We start from the raw sequence: 18,909 nt of genomic DNA, 5'->3' as shown, positions 1-18,909 counted from the left end.
AATTCCTACACCGTTCACCTGATTTGGATGTAAATACCCTCAAATTAAAGCTGACAGTCTGCAGTTAAAGCACATCTTGTTCGTTTTATTTCAAATCTATTGTGGTGGTGTTATAGAGCCAAAAATGTTAGAATTGTGTCGATGTCCCAATATTTATGGACCTGACTGTATGTATGTATATATATATATAAACATAAAACCGATAACAAAATTTAAAAATCAAATTTTTTCATAAATTAAGGCCAAAATGTATTCTGCTACATATTTTGGTAAAAATCCAAATAATTGTATATTGATTATTTTGCACAAAAAGTTATACTGTCTACAAACTATGGTACATATACTGGTTCTTTTTTATTTTTATATTTTAATATATAACTAGTAATGGCGGCAATCAACGACTTATTGTGAGACTGCGATATTGCGGCGTACATTTTTACACTGACACTTTGTGGGAACCAGTGACACTAATACAGTGATCGGTGCTAAGTGGTTAAGTGTGTGCCTTGCTATGTGCTTGGTTTACACTAGGTGGTGCTTTTACTATGGGAAGTGATAGATCATGTTCTCAGCTCTGCAGAGAGACAGAATTCATGACTCCCCCCATCACAACAGAACTGTGTAAACATAGACACAGCTCTGTTCTTCCTCCCTGACCCAATGATCTGCAGGTGTTTGCCGGGACTTGTAGATCGGTTTTTGCTGTGACATTTCACAGCAGAAGTGATCCTCTGGCAGCGTGTGTGCGCCCCCGTGTGGCGGAAGTGCAAAATCACATGGACACACGTGATTTTGCACAGGAATACTGCCCTGTAGCAGTAAAACTGCTATAGGGTGGATGTAAAGTGGTCAAAGCATGTCATGTTTGGTATCTATTTACTCATAACATCATCTTTTATATTTGATCAAACAATTGAGCAATATATTGTGTTTTTGTGCATTAAAATGAAAAATGTGCTTTTATATAACAAAAAAAAATTGTGACACCACTGTGCAAATACTGTGTCCCATAAAAAAATTGCAACACCCACCATTTTATTCTCTAGGGCCTATGCTTTAAAAAAATATATATATACTGTTTGGGGGTTCAAAGTTTGGGGGTTTTTCTAGGAAAAAAAAAGATTTTTCATGTAGACAAAAAGTGTTTCTTCAAGTGGTTAGAAGAGTGGGTGATGCGTCGCATAAGCTTCTACTGTTGGCCATGAATTGCCAGGATAGTAGAAGCACCCCCCTCCCCAAATGACCCCTTTTTAGAAAGTAGACACTCCAATGTATTTGCTAAGGGGCGTGATGAGTATTTTGCAAATCCCATTTGTTGCCACAAGTTTTTGGATAAGAAGAGAGGAAAGTGTATTTTTTTTCTGTTTTCAACACTCTGTGACAAAAATATCTCAAAAATACTTACCGTGCCTCTTATCAAATTCCTGGGGGTGTCTACTTTCTAAAAAGGGGGGGTCATTTGGAGGGTGTTTGTATTATCCTGGTATTTTAGGGCCTCTGAAACTGTGATAGGTAGTGAGAAATTGACATGTGGAAATATGCCCTTTGAAAGCCTGAAGGTTGTCATTGGATTTGGGGGCCTGTAACTGGCTAGGCTGCTAAAAAGTCTCTCATGTGTGAGTATGTGGTATCCCTAGACTTGGGAGAAATAGCAGAATGTGTTTTGGGGTATTATTCCACATATTCCCATGGCTTGTGTGAGCAATATATAATTTTAAGTGAGAACTTTGTGTTTAAAAAAAAAAAAACACAAACCTTGTCATTTTCCAAAAATTTATGCCAAAAAATAAAATCTTCCATGGACTTAACATGCCTCTCAGCAAGTTCCTTTGGGTGTTTACTTTCCACAAAGGGGTCATTTGGGGGTTTTCGTACTGCCCTGGCATTTTAGCCCCTCAAGAAATGTGATAGGCAGTCAGAAAGTAAAAGCCACGTAAATTCCAATATAATACTGTAGTTTGTGTACGCTATAACTTTCACACAAACCAATTAATATACAAGTATTGGGATTTTTACCAAAGACATATAGCAGAATACATTTTGGCCTACATTTTTGACCAAGTTTGAGTTTATTGGATTTTTTTTATAACCAAAAGTAGAAAATATAGGGTTTTTTCAAAATTTGTTTAAAAAAAAAAAAACCCAATGGTGATAAAATACCACCAAAAGAAAGCACTATTTGTGTGAAAAAGAGGACATTAAATTTCATTTGGGTACAACATTACATGACCCACGCAATTACCAGTTGAACTAGCGCAGTGCTATTTAGCAAAAAATGGCTTGGTCAGGAAGGGGGAAAACCTTCCGGAGCTGAAGTGGTTAATCAAGGAAGCATGATTGCACTTATGGGCTTAAAAATACTGACCAGCAATGCAGATTTTTGTGCTTTTTTTTTATTCCCTTTCCTACTGATGTATCCACAGCACAAGTTTACACACCTGTGTGTACAGGCTCAATAAAAACAGTGGGCTGCATTTAGATTAGTTTAAAAAACACACACCTTGAATACCTGAAATGTGGCATATTTAGGCATCTGTGCGTAAGAAGCTAAAAATGTAATGCTAGTATATTACCAAGTTGCCACTTCACATGGGTTCGAAAAACAAAAAAAAAAAACAACAACTTTGCTTTGTCAAAGTAGAAAATATTATTACAATATGTACAAATCTGGTTATAACTGACTCACTGCCATAAAGATTTCCTATTCGGCTCCATGCACACTGGCTTGAAAAAAAACACTGCTCATAGAGGAGTTTAGCGTTTTGACTGTAGAAGCAACTAGTGTGTTTTTTTTTTGTGTCCATGCACATTAGGTAGTGTAGAGGTGTTTTTTAAGCTCAGCATTTAGAGGTAGAAAAAAAAACCCTTCTGTTTTGCCATTTTCTGGCAGAAAAAAAACACAACACGCTCCTAAACTCTAGTGCAAAAAATTCTCAGAATTAGCGTGTTTTTATTTTTTGTTTTTTCTGCCAAGAGCACTGGTGTTTTTTTAAGCCAGTGTGCATGGGGATGGGGCCTTAATCTGTTTTGAGTAACAAGTCGATTCATTAAGCAACAGCAGTTTTTGTTTTTTTAAATTTCACCCTAATTTTGTCAACAAAATGCTCAATTCACAAATATTGTTGTAAAAGTTCCAAGACTTAACAAGCACAGACTAACACTGAACAACTGAAAGTCAAAAAAATTTTTTTTTTATTTAAATGAAGGTGTCAGTAAGGATTTCTGATTGTCTGTCTGGGAAATGAATGCACGAGAATTTTTTTTTTCTTTTGCATCTCTGCTAAACTGAACCGATTTTATTCTCCACAGTTTCCTGAATCAGCATCTTGATTATTTTCTTTTTTGGGAGCAAGTTAGGGCATGTTCTGATGGACGTCTGATTCTATGCCAAGGTCTGTCTGAGAAATTCTGAGCTGGGCATTTCAGTGCATATTCTTTGAAAGTGTTTACCTTACTTGTTTTCTATAGTTGATAAGGTGTCGCTGCTTACAGGTCTTACTGCACTCACCAAAGTGCAAAGTTCAGTGCAAATAAAAACCCTGCCTCTAATACCAGTAGTCTGTCAAAACTCCCTATTTATGTTAGTACTTCCAGTACAATGTGAGAAAACATCCATTTTGGCAGATATCTGTAAGTAACTGAAGTTCTGAGTATTGCACCAAATACCATGGCTTTATGCACCTCAGAAATGTAATTGTGTGATCTATACATAATTATTGGAAATTACAATATGCTTTGCCAAGTACATGCACACTCTAGGACCTGTTTGATCAGGATCCAGGTATATCATCCGCATGTTTTTAGGTTGTGGATGGAAACCCTAACAAAACAGGGAAACAGCGCCTTTTTGTGATAGTTTTCATGGTGTACACTGAGTTTAGAAACCCATTGCTTTAAAGTAAGAGTAACCGCTTCACCACTGTACCACCCTTAATATGGTCTCATGCATTACTGCCCATGTTTTTAAATTTTAAGCTTTTCTAAATATACATCTACTAACACTTTAAAGACAGTTGACCTTTGCACTTCTCTTTTTTTTAGTTTGCCAAGGAAAGCAAAAGCCTTGTACGCATGTAAAGCTGAGCATGACTCTGAACTCTCATTCACAGCTGGAACATTGTTTGAAAACGGTGAGTCACTATTACATTTCATCATATAATTTAATCAAATTCTCTAGGCACACCTGTCTTCTTTCAAGGTAACATGTCTTTCTATTTACCAGTGCTTCATTTCTTTCATAATTCCAAGGCTGTGCACGCATATATGTATGTGAAAGTACAAAAAGCATACTTACAGCTAGTTCTGTACATTGAATTTCAATTTAAACTGGTGTCTACTGACAAACATTCACTATAGTGATGATGACTGCTTTTATAGCCTTACAATGTATGGCTTTTAGTTTACCTGTAATATCTCCCTTCAACATCACACATCCTCCCTTTTGAACAAATAAAGACCTAAGGAAGACAGCGCTTAATAGCCACTAAGTGCTAATTACATATTCAATAATAAACGATATGCCCAAAAGCCTGAATTAATATGCAAATTTAATGTCACATACCTGACCAGAGGCTGCAATAGAGAGGGGGCTCCCCTTACGGCTAAGTGCAGAGCACCCCTGGAGGTAAAAACAGGAGGTGCAGTGCCCAAAGAAGCACGGGTTGCCAGTGGTGTTGCTGCTTGGAAATGCCTGATGAGATGGAACCCGTGGGTACTCCAGTTGCAGGATGAGTTTCTCCAGAGAACACGTGGATCCCGGAGGATGGGTAGAGTAGTCAGTAGCCAGAGCCAGGATCAATATGGAACAGCAGACAAGAGCAATGTCAGGATCAAGCCGGGGTCATACACAGAGTAGCAGCAGACAGGAGCAAGCCAGGGTCATACACAGAGTAGCAGCAGACAGGAGCAAGTTCATGAGCAAGCCAGGGTCATACACAGAGCAGTAGACAGGAACAAGGTCAGGATCAAGCCAGGTCAGTAATGGGTAATCAGCAGTAAACTCAGGAATGGGAGGGGTTGACAATAATCCAGCAATCATTGAGCAGAGCTGCAGTCCTTATAAAGGCCACTGAGTATCAGCAATTAGTGTACCCTGCGTGTGCCGGTGTGTTTTCGTGCACAGGAATGCATGATTACGTGTCACACGCCTATGCACATGCGCACTTCTTTGCACGAATTGGCGTGGCCATATTGCTCATTGGCGCATTTGCCTGGGCTTCCTCGTCTTTTCCTCTGACATTTAATTACTAAGTCCACGTGAAAAAGGTGCACTGTGTGAGAAGTAGATACAAAATACATGTGTTCTAGGAAAAAACATGTGTGTCACTCTGATTTGCCCATGTTTCACACATCGCACGCACTGGATAATGTTGACTCGTTGTATAAGCAAAGACGTCGAACTAAGCTTTTTACAACCAATGCTCCATACGCTAGGTCCCCCATTAATACGTTCAGTATTCTGCTGTCCCTTTAAGACCCTCAAAGGACCATCAAAAGAAAATGGGAAAGCCTCTCATGGGGGTTGAACTTGCATAAAAAAATGTAATTCTACTTACATGTATGTTAAAAGCAAGAGCCCAAAACAGAAACTGAAACTGCTGCTGTGCTCTCCAGCGTGTTCAAATAAAGCAGAAGTGACATCATCGGAAGCCCTTTCCTATGCGCTTGTCATCTGAATGCAACTTCCTCAGCTGCGGTGAGAGTTAATACATTGAACTAAAGGCCTGTCATAGACTCTCATTAAGAGAGCCTGACTATGCCCAACCTTTCTGCCCTGCTCTTCTATCAATAGACACCATTCTACAGCTTCTATGAATGGAACAGGATTTAAGAGTGTAGGATGGGCGGATGATTGATAGTTGCACCCCCTCCATTCATAAATGATTGACCTCTAAATCAGTCAGTGTGAATGACCAACTGGGGCTATGTGCCTGGTCAGGCTTTGATTATCAAAATGTACTTTTTACCTGTTCAAACCACTTAACACCCTTACATGTACATTCTCAGCAGAACTAAAGGGAGCCTATAAATAAAACCCCACAAACCTCTCTAAATCCAAGTGTTCTGAACAGCAAATGAATAGTCACTTTCTACAGGCTTTTTTAAGTACAAACCAGTGTTTCAGGTTTGCTTTCTAGGAGGAACAATAGACAGGCTATACCTGCCTTCCTCATGTTTTCAAACTGCCCTGATCTGCTCCCAGATTATCCTGAAATCCTTGTGCATGTGCACACACCAAAACTGCAAAATCACAAAGTTTTAACTTACCACAGGCCTTGAAGAGGTTAAATAAACCGGCATACATCCTTTGATGGAGGCTGTATGGTCTGTATCTATATATATATATATATATATATATATATATATATATATATGTATATATATATATATATATATGTATATATGTGTGTGTGTGTGTAAACCATTTAGCATGGATACAGTTTTAGAAACATTTTGCTCTACCTTTTATAAACAAAAATGTGAAAATGGCAGCATAATGTGCTTTGGAGGGACAGCCTGTCTATAGTAAATTCGACATGTAATATGTGGTGATGTAATTACTGTCAAGACTACTAAATAAAGATTCATTTTAACCTCAGAAGCTGACAAAATTACCAGCCAAATAGATCTGTAGGCAGCCAGAGGGGTCTCTTATAGGATCACACTTTCCTCTTGCTCTTGGGTCCTTCACGGCTGTCTCCCCTTAGCAGTTATTCACAGACTGCTGTGGTTGTAATTAGTAATGAATGATTTAGCCACATCCTTCTTCCTCTCTTGACTGCGGTTATAAATGCGTGTCCAGAATGCTGCAGAATAGTATATAGTGTTTGATTTATAATGTTTTCCTATGGATAAAGATTAATGCAGTTCAATTACTGTTAGTGCTTAGTCCTCAGACTTGTGGAAAAAAAAAGCATCAGGGTAAAATATGGCTAGAGGTCCTTCTAGGTTAATAAAATAAGGCCAGGCAGTTACCCAGATGCTGTGTTGCAACAGAGAGATGATCAACAGTGGCAAAGCAGAGAGTGGGTCAATCCAAATTAAGTTTCAACCTCAGTTTTTATTTGACTGAAAAAAAATTTTTTTTAGTAAACAAAATCAATATTCTATAATGGCTGAATAGAATTATGTACCAAGTGTCTGTGATCCCCAGACATATAAATGAGCCAAAACCAGACTAACCAGAGCCCTTAATGTATTTCTGTAAGAGTTCATATAAGTGGAGCATTTTCTACTCTTTCGTAATTCATCTTCACTCTCCTACAAAAGATTACAAGAGTTCTATTTATTTTTAATGTGTTATTCTTTTTTTTTTTTATTTGCCAGAGTTTAGTTATGACATATAATATTTGTGGCATACAAATAATGCATTATTTTCAGAGCGATTTTAGAATTTTCTCAGTTTTTCTTATTTATTCTCATCTACATGATTACAAAGTGACAAAATAAAGAGGTAAAAGCTGAACTTCCTGCGTAAAAAATTTCCTTGAAATATAAACCTCAAATGCACAAAGGATATAAATCCACATTGCAAGCGCCAAATGCCTTTGCATACCCATATTAGCCTGTAAAAGTAGAAGTGGCATTATTCCTGTGCTGCACATAGCCTGTGCAAAGACCCAGTGGGTCCACCCACTGCACACTGCCTGCAGAAAGCTACAAGACCAGTCACCCTGTATAGAAACAAAGGACAGCAGTGAAAGCTCTTTGTTGCTGGAAACTCCAGCAAAGTGCACTTGTTTCATGCTGGATTACTGCAGAAATCTAAAATAAATAAAAAATAGTAAGCATACAATACTTGTATTACCCAGATTTTAGCTTGAAAGCAGTAAAAACATCCCAAAGGCAAACATGTATTATAGTGCAGCTAATAAATGATTCTGTAATGGCTGCATTAGTTTTCTTTTTTTAGTCTTTCTTTCTTTTCATCTGGTTACCCAACCAGTAAGTAATTTGCTTTTCCACAGAACAAGCTATCCTTTAGATGTAGCAGTTAGAGGGTTGAGACAAACCATTTAAAACAGACAGAGGTGCTTACGATGATAGGCTTTTATTTACATAAAACCTTCATCCAACTGGAAGCCAATGATGAAAGCAGCATTACCATTATAGAAACTTATATCAACCATGGCTGCCCTTGGACAGTACATTTCGTAGAGTCCAGCTCCCATGACCCTCCCAGTAGCTGCTAGGACTGTGCTGACCCAGATATATCCTCCATGATCTGCAGACGATCTGCCCTGCTGTTGTCCCCCTCACCTGCTCAGTGAGTCCTGGTTTTTCTGCCATTTCTTCTTTTTTCCCTTCCCTCCCCCTCCCTTACCCTCTTCCATCTTTTTTCCAACAGCTTGGGTCTCACTGGGCTTGACTGGATGTTCGTTAGACTTGGTCTCACTAATTATTCTTTGATATGACCTACGAGTATTTACTTTGTTTATGTTGCTTGTATTGATGGACTCTATATCTAGGTGTGTTATGGTATTCTGATTGTTATATCTAACCACGTCAGGCTGTTGTTTTTCTGCCATGTCATGTGTTAATTTACTCCTTCAATAAAGCAATCCTGCGTAGTAAAAAAAAAAAAAAACACCTTTATCCCAAAAGGAAAACAAAACAGTTTGCTGTAACTGCTTAGAAAGTGTTAGCTGGAGTTTGGCTTCTCTTTGTTAGTGCATTTAAATCTGCTAGTACATGCAAAACTACCCTCCCCCCAGGCTGTCAATGCTTTGGTCCAATGGAGCCCCTGTGCTCCTTCATTCAGAGTGTAGCCAGCCTAATTCAGGAGGTGTGTTAACTGGCCAGATGAAAACTGAGGGAAATAACCGACAAAGAATAATGCAGCCACTACATCTAATGTTTGGTTATCTGCATTATCTTACCTTTTTGGTTTTGGGTTGAATTCCGATTTAAGTGGAACCTCCTACCTTGCTACATTAAACTCTTTATAGAAAAGCCAGCGAGGGGCAGAAAGCAATTCCTACAACTGAGTGTGCACTGTGTTACACAGTGCTGTAGATTTATCAAGCAAGTTACTAAAAGAATCCGAGGCAGATCTAGTGCAAATCAGTCTGTCTTATTTAGCAAAGGATTTGCAGTAAGATCTAAAAGAGAAATTGTCTCACTTTTTCTGGTTTGAACTACCTTGCCATATTTCAGAATTGATGAATCTCCTTCAGAATCTTATTCATTGTTGAAAATACGATCACATGTCAGTATGGTGTTTTAGCTGTGACTTTGTGTTGGAAGATAAGAACCCTGTTGTTGGGAATATAAGGTGCTGCTGTGCTATGCACCACTATAACAGATTGCTCCCAAGACAACAGCAAAGAGCACTCATCAAGTAGCCATAATTGTCTGCAGTTTTTGCTTTAACTATCCTAAGGTTTCTCATTAATATGTAGAAACAAGGAGAGGGGGATTATCTCTCAGGCTTTGATCACACTGCATCCGACTTTGAAATTGTGCAACTTCACTTGAATTCGCACGATTTCACAGTCTGATATCAGTGCAACTGCAGGTGCGTCTTGAAAGACATCTGTGCGACTTCATGCACAGATGATTATTATTAATATTATACAGGATTTATATAGCGCCAACAGTTAACCCAGCACTTTACAACATAAGGACAGACAGTATAATTACAATACAAATGATTACAGGCGGGATCAGAGGGCCAAGCTTGTTAGACCTTACAATCTAAGATGTCTATGGAAGTTGCAGCTGAACTTGCAAAAAGTAATGCATGAATTACTTTCAAAATTTGATTTGATTTCTTCCATTGCGGACAATGGGGTGTGACTTGTCATGCGATTTGAAATTCGCAAATTGCATGACAATTTGCACCAGTGTGACCAGGGACTAACACTCATTTTTCTAGATCAGAGTGTTTTCTGAATGCAGTTGTGCTGTGTGCAAAATCACAGGTTCAGCTCAATTCCTCAAGAAAAGAAACCCAGAGGAGAAGAATGAGGCTGGGCTGTGGCAAAATACCAACAGTGGGAGAAGCTGAAAACGTGAGCCTTTATGCAGGGGGCCAAAGTATTTAAGCATGTATGTGTCAGGAGTATCTAACAGACAGAGTGCAGGGGGTCAGAAGTGTGTAATGTACACCGTGCAGGGGTCTTGTTATTCTAAAATATACAATGTAAAGAATTAGCCAAGATCAGTGCTGTTCATAAGCCTACTGTAATCCATGGAGATATTCCCTTTATTCATAGGGATGTAGCTGTAGAAGCTCCATACAGGGAAGCAGAAAAGTCACAATGTTCTCTGTAAACTTTTAACAACAATCTGCTAGGAAGAAATAAGCAGTAGTGGGAGGAACTTGGCAGGCCAGCTAGTAAAGCAGTACCTTTTGTTTCAAACTAAACAGGAAAAGAGAGGCTGTATAGGTTCAGCTCCTTCTCCACCTCCTGTGTGTATAGTGAGCAGGGAAGGAGAATGGGGACATCTGTAGATGGTCTGGGGAAGACTGGTACAAATGAGTAGACTGGCTGCCTCCCACACAACACCCCATGTACACCTTCTGTCTCTGGCTTCCATTCTCACACTTAGGTTTCCGGGGAGTTTAGCCATTTCAGTCGGACACGTGAGATCAGTGTATAGTCAGCACTGCAATGGTCCCTATAGAGGGCAGTGCCAGCATATGTGTCATGGATCTCCTTGTACCTGCTAGAAACAGGTGTAGCTTCAGCCTCAAAATGAATTCCATTTCCCAGTGTGGGCAAGGAGAGAGTGCACAGTGGGCCCTATGCCCTTGGAGCCTGTGTGTACTGCACACACTTACACATGTTATAGCTACACCACTGTTATAGATCCCTAAATACGCCATTGCACCTGCTATATTAAAATTTTATTGTGTCCTGTAGATGAATGATCACTTGGTGTTTTGCTCCGTACCATTCTTTGGTGTTGATTTATGGTAATGCTTTACAGCGAACAGTTTTTTTTTGCTAGCATCCAAATTCACACCTGTTGTAACATTGACCCAAAATAACTTTAACATGACTGATGTTTAAATCTTACAGCATAACAAGGTCTGGGTGCTTAAAGGGGACCTGTATTGTGGAAACTGTTCCCCCAAACAAAATGAGCAAATGGCAAAAGAACTAATCAGCAATATTGCCTGTGGTCCCGTGCAGCTGATTTTTTTTTTCCCCATTACTGACATACTATATTTTGTTGGACATTGTAAAAAAAATAAGTGCGGGAACTCAAAGGGGGTTCTCCACCAGAGAAGGTTCCAAAGAGAACTGCAGTGTATATATAAACATACTTATCTTTGATTACAAATATAGTTGTAAAATCATGATAAATATCAAAAGAAACACTTCCACCAAACACCATATAAACCACAAATGACAATGTTATCAGATGTAATGAAAGCCTGGCTCACAGGTACACAACTCCATGCACATAGATGCCTAATAAGAAGGATATAAAAAATGGGACACAAAAACCTAATGGAGAACCAGCAGTAGCAAATGAAGATTATCAATAATTTACCCTGGGCATATTATTTACGGTCTCTCACTGCATTGATTTAATTCGGCTCACTCTGTCTTTTACTCACTGAGTGTACAATCAGGATCTTCACATGCTAATTGATTTATATACAGAGATCTCAAGTATATGAGTGTCTAAGGGATGTAGTTGGGATCCATCCATACACACAGGGCATAGATTGGTCAGACTGCTTTCAAAGTATTGCACAGAGAGTTCTCAATTTGAGTGGCTTAAAGCTATGCTGGTAATCCCGTGGATACAACTAACAGCAGGAGTTAGTAGAGCAATGTAACAGCAACAGCAAAGCAGAAACACAAAGGCTAAATCAGCAATAGGAAGCAGGAGATAGCAGACATGCACATAGTCTCCACTGGATGACCGTAGTGTGGTAAGCTGTTCCAGTGGGGGCGACTGTATATTCACATGATGGATTCAGTATGGGATTCTATGTAAATCACCCCTCAAAGCAAACACACACGTGATGCAGTGGGTTATATCTCAGAGAAGGTGCATTTCCTACTCACCGCACTCCACTCGTATGGGTACTGGTCCTGCGTGTGCTACCGTACTTCCAGATGGGGCTGTGCCAGTGTCACCGCCATTCAGGTAGTTGGAATTCCCGTTCACAGGCAGTAGCTTGGTGTGATGATGTACTGATATCAACACATTTCGCTCACCTGGTCACGTGAACTTCTTCAGGAAGTATGCCCAGCCACACATGGCATACCATGTAGCCGCTCCATGCTGACAGATACTGCCCATGAACGGGAATCAAACTACCTGAACGGTGGTGAGACCAGCACAGCACCATCGGGAAGTACGGCAGCACATGCAGGAAAAGTGGGACCATCACCCATATACGAGTGGAGTGTGGCGAGTGGTAAATGCACACTCTCTGTGATATAACCCACAGCATCACGTATGTGTTTGCTTTGAGAGGTGATTTACATAGGAGCCCATACTGAGTCCGTCATGTGAGTATGCAGGCTCCCCATTGGAACAGCTTGCCGCAGTGCGGTCACCCATTAGAGACTATGTGCATGTCTGCTATCTCCTGCTTCTTATCGCTGATTTATATTCCTGTGTTTCTGCTTTGCTCTCACCGCTGCATTTACGAACTCCTGCTGTTAGCTGTATCCACGGGATTACCAACATAGGTTTAGGCCGCTAAATTTGAGAGCTCTCTGTGCAATTCTTTGAAAGCAGTCTGGTCAATTTATGTCCTGTGTGTATGGTTGGATCCTAACTACATCACTTAGACACTCATATACTTGAGATCTCTGTGTGTAAATCAATTAGCATGTGATTTAGCATGTTCTACACTCAGTGGGTAAAAGGCCACATGAGCCAGGTCAAATCAATGCAGTGAGAGACTCTATCATTAATTTACCCTGGGCATATTATTTACTATCTTCATTTGCTCTGCTAGGTTTATGTGTCCAGGTTCATTATCCTTCTCATTAGGCATCTGTGTGCATGGAGGTTGTGTGCCTGTGAACCCGGGCTACATTGGGGAAAATAATTATTTGATCTCCTGCAGATGTTGTAAGTTTGCCCACTTACAGAGAAATGAAGGATCTATAATTTTTTATCATAGGTGTATTTTAAATGATAGAGGCAGAATATTAACCATAAATCCAGAAAAAACGTGATATAAATGTTATAAATTGAGTTGCAATTCAGTGAGTAAAATAAGAATTTGATCTCCAAGCAAAACATGACTTAGTACTTGGTGGAGAAACCCTTTTTGGCAAGCACAGAGGTAAGACGTTTCTTGTAGTTGGCTACCAGGTTTGCACACATCACAGGAAGGATTTTGGTCCACTCTTCTTTACAGATCTTCTCTAAATCCCGTCCGACGATCGGTATTCCTCTGTGTCCGGAAGACACAGCGAGAACCGGATCGCGGTGCTGCTCACTCCCAGGGAGCGCGCACAAGCATGGTGTGGGGAGGCCGTTTATAAACGGCCACCTGACCCTGCACTGCCACTGTCCGTCCGTTTTTATACATGGGCCGGACCGGAAGTGGTTAATGTGCTTCTTCTTGAGCCACTCCTTTGTTGCCTTGGTGGTATGTTTTGGGCCATTGTCATGCTGGAAGATCCATCCACGACCCATTTTCAGTGTTCTGGCTGAGGACAGAAGGTTCTCATCCAAGATTTTACAATACATGGCCCAGTCTATTGGCCCCTTTCTTTTTCTGTTTCCTTTCTTTAAACTGGAACTTCACTTAAGAAAAGGAAGTTTCACAGATCCTCCTTCTCTCCCTTCTTCTGCCTGTATTGCAAACTTTTATTTTCAGGTACCTGTTCGCACTTCTGCTCAGCTCGCTTAGGCGAGCCAAGTGGTATGCTGCCTCCCTTTTCCCACCCGCAACCTCCTGGGACACATCACATCTTCCAGGAGACTGCAGGATCATGCAACACTGCTTGTGCATGCACAGTAGCGAGCCAGCTTGTAAAGCATCAGGAAGTCACAGCCAGCCTCCTACAGTTAAGATGCCTGTGCTGGGGACCTAAAGATTGGCAAAGAACCAGATCAAGTGAAGACAGCGCTGGAAGTTTTTTTTTTTTGTTTTTTTGCATTCCTTATTAATGGTTTTATTATTTAACAAACACAGAGGAAGTGACCCAAGGGAAAATAGAATAGAAAAGGCACAGTGCACAATTGCAACATCAGACTTTGACTCATTAGCATATAATAAGGAAGTCCATTGACTTCCATTCAAGTGGGATAAGTATATGTAGAGGAGTTTGAACTCGTAATATTCAATTAAAGAAGTGTCGAGCAGGTGGAGTGGGAGTGCAGGGGTCCCCACATCACAAGGTAGAATTTGACGTCCTGTGAAATAACTGATAATTTGTACCAAAGGGGTATTACAGTCTGATGCACATTGTCAGTGCCTCTCTAAGGGAAGTATAGCAGGGGTTGGGGTTGAAGTGTTGGTAGGCACCAAAAATGATAACTAATGGAAACTAAGTGACAGGTGCAGTCTACACTAGTTGGGAAAGCACTCCAACAACGACACCTAAACAAAATAAAACGGGGGAGCTTGCAGACCTGATTGATAATCAAAAGGTAAGTGTCTTTTTATTAAGTCAGTTGCAGTATTTGTGTGCTACATCAAGGTATATATGAATCTGCCAGAATGTAGCAGAATGACTATATAACCTTTTTGTGCTTGTTTGTTTTGCACAGTTCACCCATCTCAGGAACCAGGCTGGCTAGAAGGGACGCTCAATGGAAAGACTGGACTTATCCCTGAAAACTATGTGGAATTCCTATAGCTTTACACCCTGCAATCAGCGCTAAGCTTTACATGGTATCCATGACAACTGCTGACGGTGTTGAAGATTGTCTCTCTTTACCTCTATGAATTACAGGGTGAAAGACCTCTCATTACCTGTTGCAGTGAATATGTGTGTTTTATAGTAATGTACATGTTTGAAATGTTTTATGGTGGTGAGATGTATACAGAAATGAAAGATTTTTATTATTTTTTAGTAAGGGACCATTTTATTTTGCTGTTGTTTTACTGCTATAATTCACTGTATTTTGTAACCACTAAATTTGACTATACGTATACTGTACCAGACTGGACTAAAAAGATTATCTTATGGGCTGCTTAGGTAATTATACTAGACTTCTCTGTATTTTTTATGTATGCGAAATCAGACATGCCTTGAGAGCAGACTTAATGCTTCCACACTTATAATAAATGTACATTTACTTATATTTTGCAAACAAATTTATTATGACATTTTAAAAATTGCAACGTTTTTAATCTTAATTTCAAAAGAATTAAATATAGTTTTGTTAACTTTCTATAGCAAGATAAGGTAACGGTGTATCAGTGGCTAGTCACCCAATGGAAAACCACTCATTCTTTGTTCCATATGTCTCCCTTTGTATTTCCCTGTTTCTGGGGAACTACCAGAATGTTTGATGGAATGTTTGATGGTTCCACTTGATTCCATAGTACTTATGGTTCTCTATGCTCCTCATCTTCTAATGTCTTCTGACCTATCACATGATGCACTGGATCCTTGCCTCATCGGTCTTCTCCTAGCAGTCTTGAATGATGTAGACAAAGGTGATGTGATCTCATCAGTGCTGCTTTCTGTATCAGTATGCTGGTGGTATGGGGCACAGTTCTTAGTGAGTGGGGCCATGTTGCCCTGCATTTGCAGTTATTTTTCAGTCTCCAGGTTGAGTGGATAGAGGACTTCTTGTTGCCGAAGAGAGTTGGGGGACAGCTGTTGTTTAAAGATGAGTATTACAGTTTAGCCATTATTTTTTGTTTTTATTTTTTTTTACAACACCCCGGTGGACATATATATGAAAAAATCTCAAATTTTGTCTTTTAAGCTTGAGAGCCCTAATCACTGAGTAGTATAGCATGTATAGGCACTGTGGTTGATAAAATGATTTTTAGTTTCCTTGTATCTTATGGTGACCATATTTTAATAATGAATTAAAATGATAAAAACAGGAGAATATGAAAACATATCCCACTGTTTTCCTATACACAAAATGTATTTTTAAATGCTCTTCATAGAGGAATGGCATTAGTTTATAAAGCTGATTTTAAGTATGTTCACTATCTGAACATGAGGCTTATCCATGCTATTGCTGTTTTCTTTGTTTTAATTTTGATTAGGAAACATTTTTTCCTTCACAATGCCCATGTATAGAGCCTTCAGCTATAACTGCCCAGAGAGACAGCAGGATCTTCTAAATCATTCCCAATTCAAAGATTACAGTAACTGCAAATATTTGGGTTTTAACTTAAAAAATCCATGTGTATGGATTGATTGCTTAGTATGTACAGTTGTGTCCAAAATTATTCAACCCCCAATGCTGTAAAGGGGTTTAGGGACTATAGTGTACATTTGGAATTGTATTCAGAATCAAATCCTACAAGGACGTTGTAACTACCCAAATGCAACTAAAATGACATCAATTGTTTATGTAATACAGTAGTAAATGGTTCTTATGTGGTTTCTTCATTGCCACAATTATTCAACCCCTTAAAGACTACCACTCTGAAGAACAGAGGTTCATACAGGTGCTTTCCATCAGGTATTGAAAACACCTGTGGATGTCACCGAGCAGCAATCAAGCATAATAAGCACCAATTAGGCAGCTTTAAAATGACTGTGATACTCAGCTCCTTCTAGACATTTACTGGTGTGGTTACAAACATGGTGAAGGCAAGAGAATGGTCCAGGAAGACAAGAGAAGAGGTGATTTCTCTTCACAGGAAGGGCAATGGCTATAAGAAGATTGCAAAGATGTTAAACATACCAAGAGACACCTTAGGAAGCATCATTCGCAAATTCAAGGCAAAGGGCACTGTTGAAACGCTACCTGGTCGTGGCAGAAAGAAGATGCTGACTTCGACTGCTGTGCGCTACCTGAAGCGTAGAGTGGAGAGAAGTCCCCGTGTGACTGCTGAGGAACTGAGAAAAGATTTGTCAGATGTGGGTACAGAAGTTTCAGCCCAGACAATAAGACGCACACTGCGTAATGAAGGCCTCCGTGCCAGAACTCCCAGGCGTACCCCCTTGCTGTCTCCAAAGAATAAGAAGAGTCGACTGCAGTATGCCAAAAGCCATGTGGACAAACCACAAAAGTTGTGGGATAGTGTTCTGTGGACTGATGAAACAAAATTAGAACTGTTTGGGCCCATGGATCAACGCTATGTTTGGAGGAGGAAGAACAAGGCCTATGAAGAAAAGAACACCTTGCCTACTGTGAAGCATGGTGGAGGGTCAATCATGCTTTGGGGCTGTTTTGCTTCTGCAGGTACAGGGAAGCTTCAGCGTGTGCAAGGTACCATGAATTCTCTTCAGTACCAGGAGATATTGGATGGAAACGTGATGCAGTCCGTCACACACCTGAGGCTTGGGAGACGTTGGACCTTTCAACAGGACAATGATCCCAAGCATACCTCCAAGTCCACTAGAGCATGGTTGCAGAGGAAAGGCTGGAACATTTTGGAGTGGCCATCGCAGTCACCAGACTTAAATCCGATTGAGAACCTCTGGTGGGACTTAAAGAAAGCAGTTGCAGTGCGCAAGCCTAAGAATGTGACTGAACTGGAGGCCTTTGCCCATGAAGAATGGGCGAAGATACCCGTAGATCGCTGCAAGACACTTGTGTCAAGCTATGCTTCACGTTTAAAAGCTGTTATAACTGTAAAAGGATGCTGTACTAAGTACTAAGATTGAATGTCACTTGGGGGTTGAATAAAACTGATAATGCTGTGAGCACAGAAAAGACATTTGTGGTTATTTCATTATAACTGTTATGTTATATTTGTCTGACCTACAAGTGCCTCTTTAATGTAAATGTAAGCAAGATGACTGAATGATCAAAAGCAATGTCAAACTGGCCAAAACACTCAATTTCAGTGGGGGTTGAATAATTTTGGACACAACTGTACACAGGTTACATTTTATGTTTAGTGAATTTTTTCAGCGGTTTAGTGACATAGCACCCTGCAAACGTTAAACTGTTTGACCTTGATCCAGTCAGAACTCACATAGAGTTGAGGACTCTCTCCTTGCTGCTGTATGGTAGTGTTCAGGCATTGCAGATAGTCAATCAAACATTTGTTGCTGAATTATGGGAGGGGGAGGGGAGATACACATGCACCCCATAAGATACATGTATCCCCATACTTGGAAATACCAGTATTTCACATTGCTTCAAGCATATGGAACAGCGATAGAGTGAAGGAAGTTGAGTATATGTAGAAGCCAGACCAGTAAAAGATGATTTCTGATTGGTATCATGGGTTACTGCACTTATTAAATGCAACTCATAAATGACTATGTCCAGGTCCATTTTTTACTGTTAGAAAACAAAGCTTTTACCCATGCTCTTGATGACTGCAGAACACAGCACTGACTATCACTGTTAAAAAGTCTCTTGATTGTGAAGCTCTTAACAGATGTCAATTAAATTTAACCATAATTGGAAATAGATTTAAAATGTGTTTAAGTTGCATTATATTTTAAGTGTGAGGCATTGGTTTCTGCTCTCAAATAAAACTTGTACGTTGCACTGTATGTGCTCTGCAGTTAATGCTTTTCCCCATCTCTTCTTTGTCTTTAACATTTTTTAATTTTTTTTTTAAGTACTTGAGTTTATAAATTGCTGTATATTTTATTTTTCAAATATAATGTTGTAAATAGAGATTTATGTGAAGTACTGTGAGGTAAAGTTCTATATTTGATATATTGTGCACTAATTCCGCTCACTGGGGAAACATTCAATTTTTTTAAATGTTTTATAGCCATATAGTTATTGTTGATCTTAAAGAAATATATAGAAGCCAGACTGGTTACAGAAGTCAAGCAGTGGGGCTGAATTGAGAAAACTAGATTGTGCATATAC

At 39.7% G+C, this 18,909-nt stretch overlaps 1 protein-coding gene across 3 annotated transcripts in view; it reads left to right on the top strand.

Moving 5' to 3' along the window:
• Positions 1-16,329, top strand: part of ARHGAP26 (Rho GTPase activating protein 26) — a 643,079-nt gene extending 626,750 nt beyond the window's left edge. For all 3 annotated transcript variants that reach the window (XM_089673029.1, XM_089673028.1, XM_089673027.1), the window contains 2 exons: positions 4,042-4,130; positions 14,704-16,329. In XM_089673029.1, the coding sequence (XP_089529155.1) occupies positions 4,042-4,130; positions 14,704-14,792 (178 nt within the window). In that variant the 3' untranslated portion in view covers positions 14,793-16,329. The remainder of the gene's footprint in view (positions 1-4,041; positions 4,131-14,703) is intronic.
• Positions 16,330-18,909: the final 2,580 nt, after the last annotated feature.

Source organism: Staurois parvus, unplaced genomic scaffold (genome assembly GCF_062004578.1).
Source record: "Staurois parvus isolate SC_StPar_1 unplaced genomic scaffold, SC_StPar_1.0 ptg000133l, whole genome shotgun sequence".
Lineage (NCBI taxonomy): Eukaryota > Metazoa > Chordata > Amphibia > Anura > Ranidae > Staurois > Staurois parvus.
This window is presented reverse-complemented; position numbering and strand designations above follow the sequence as displayed.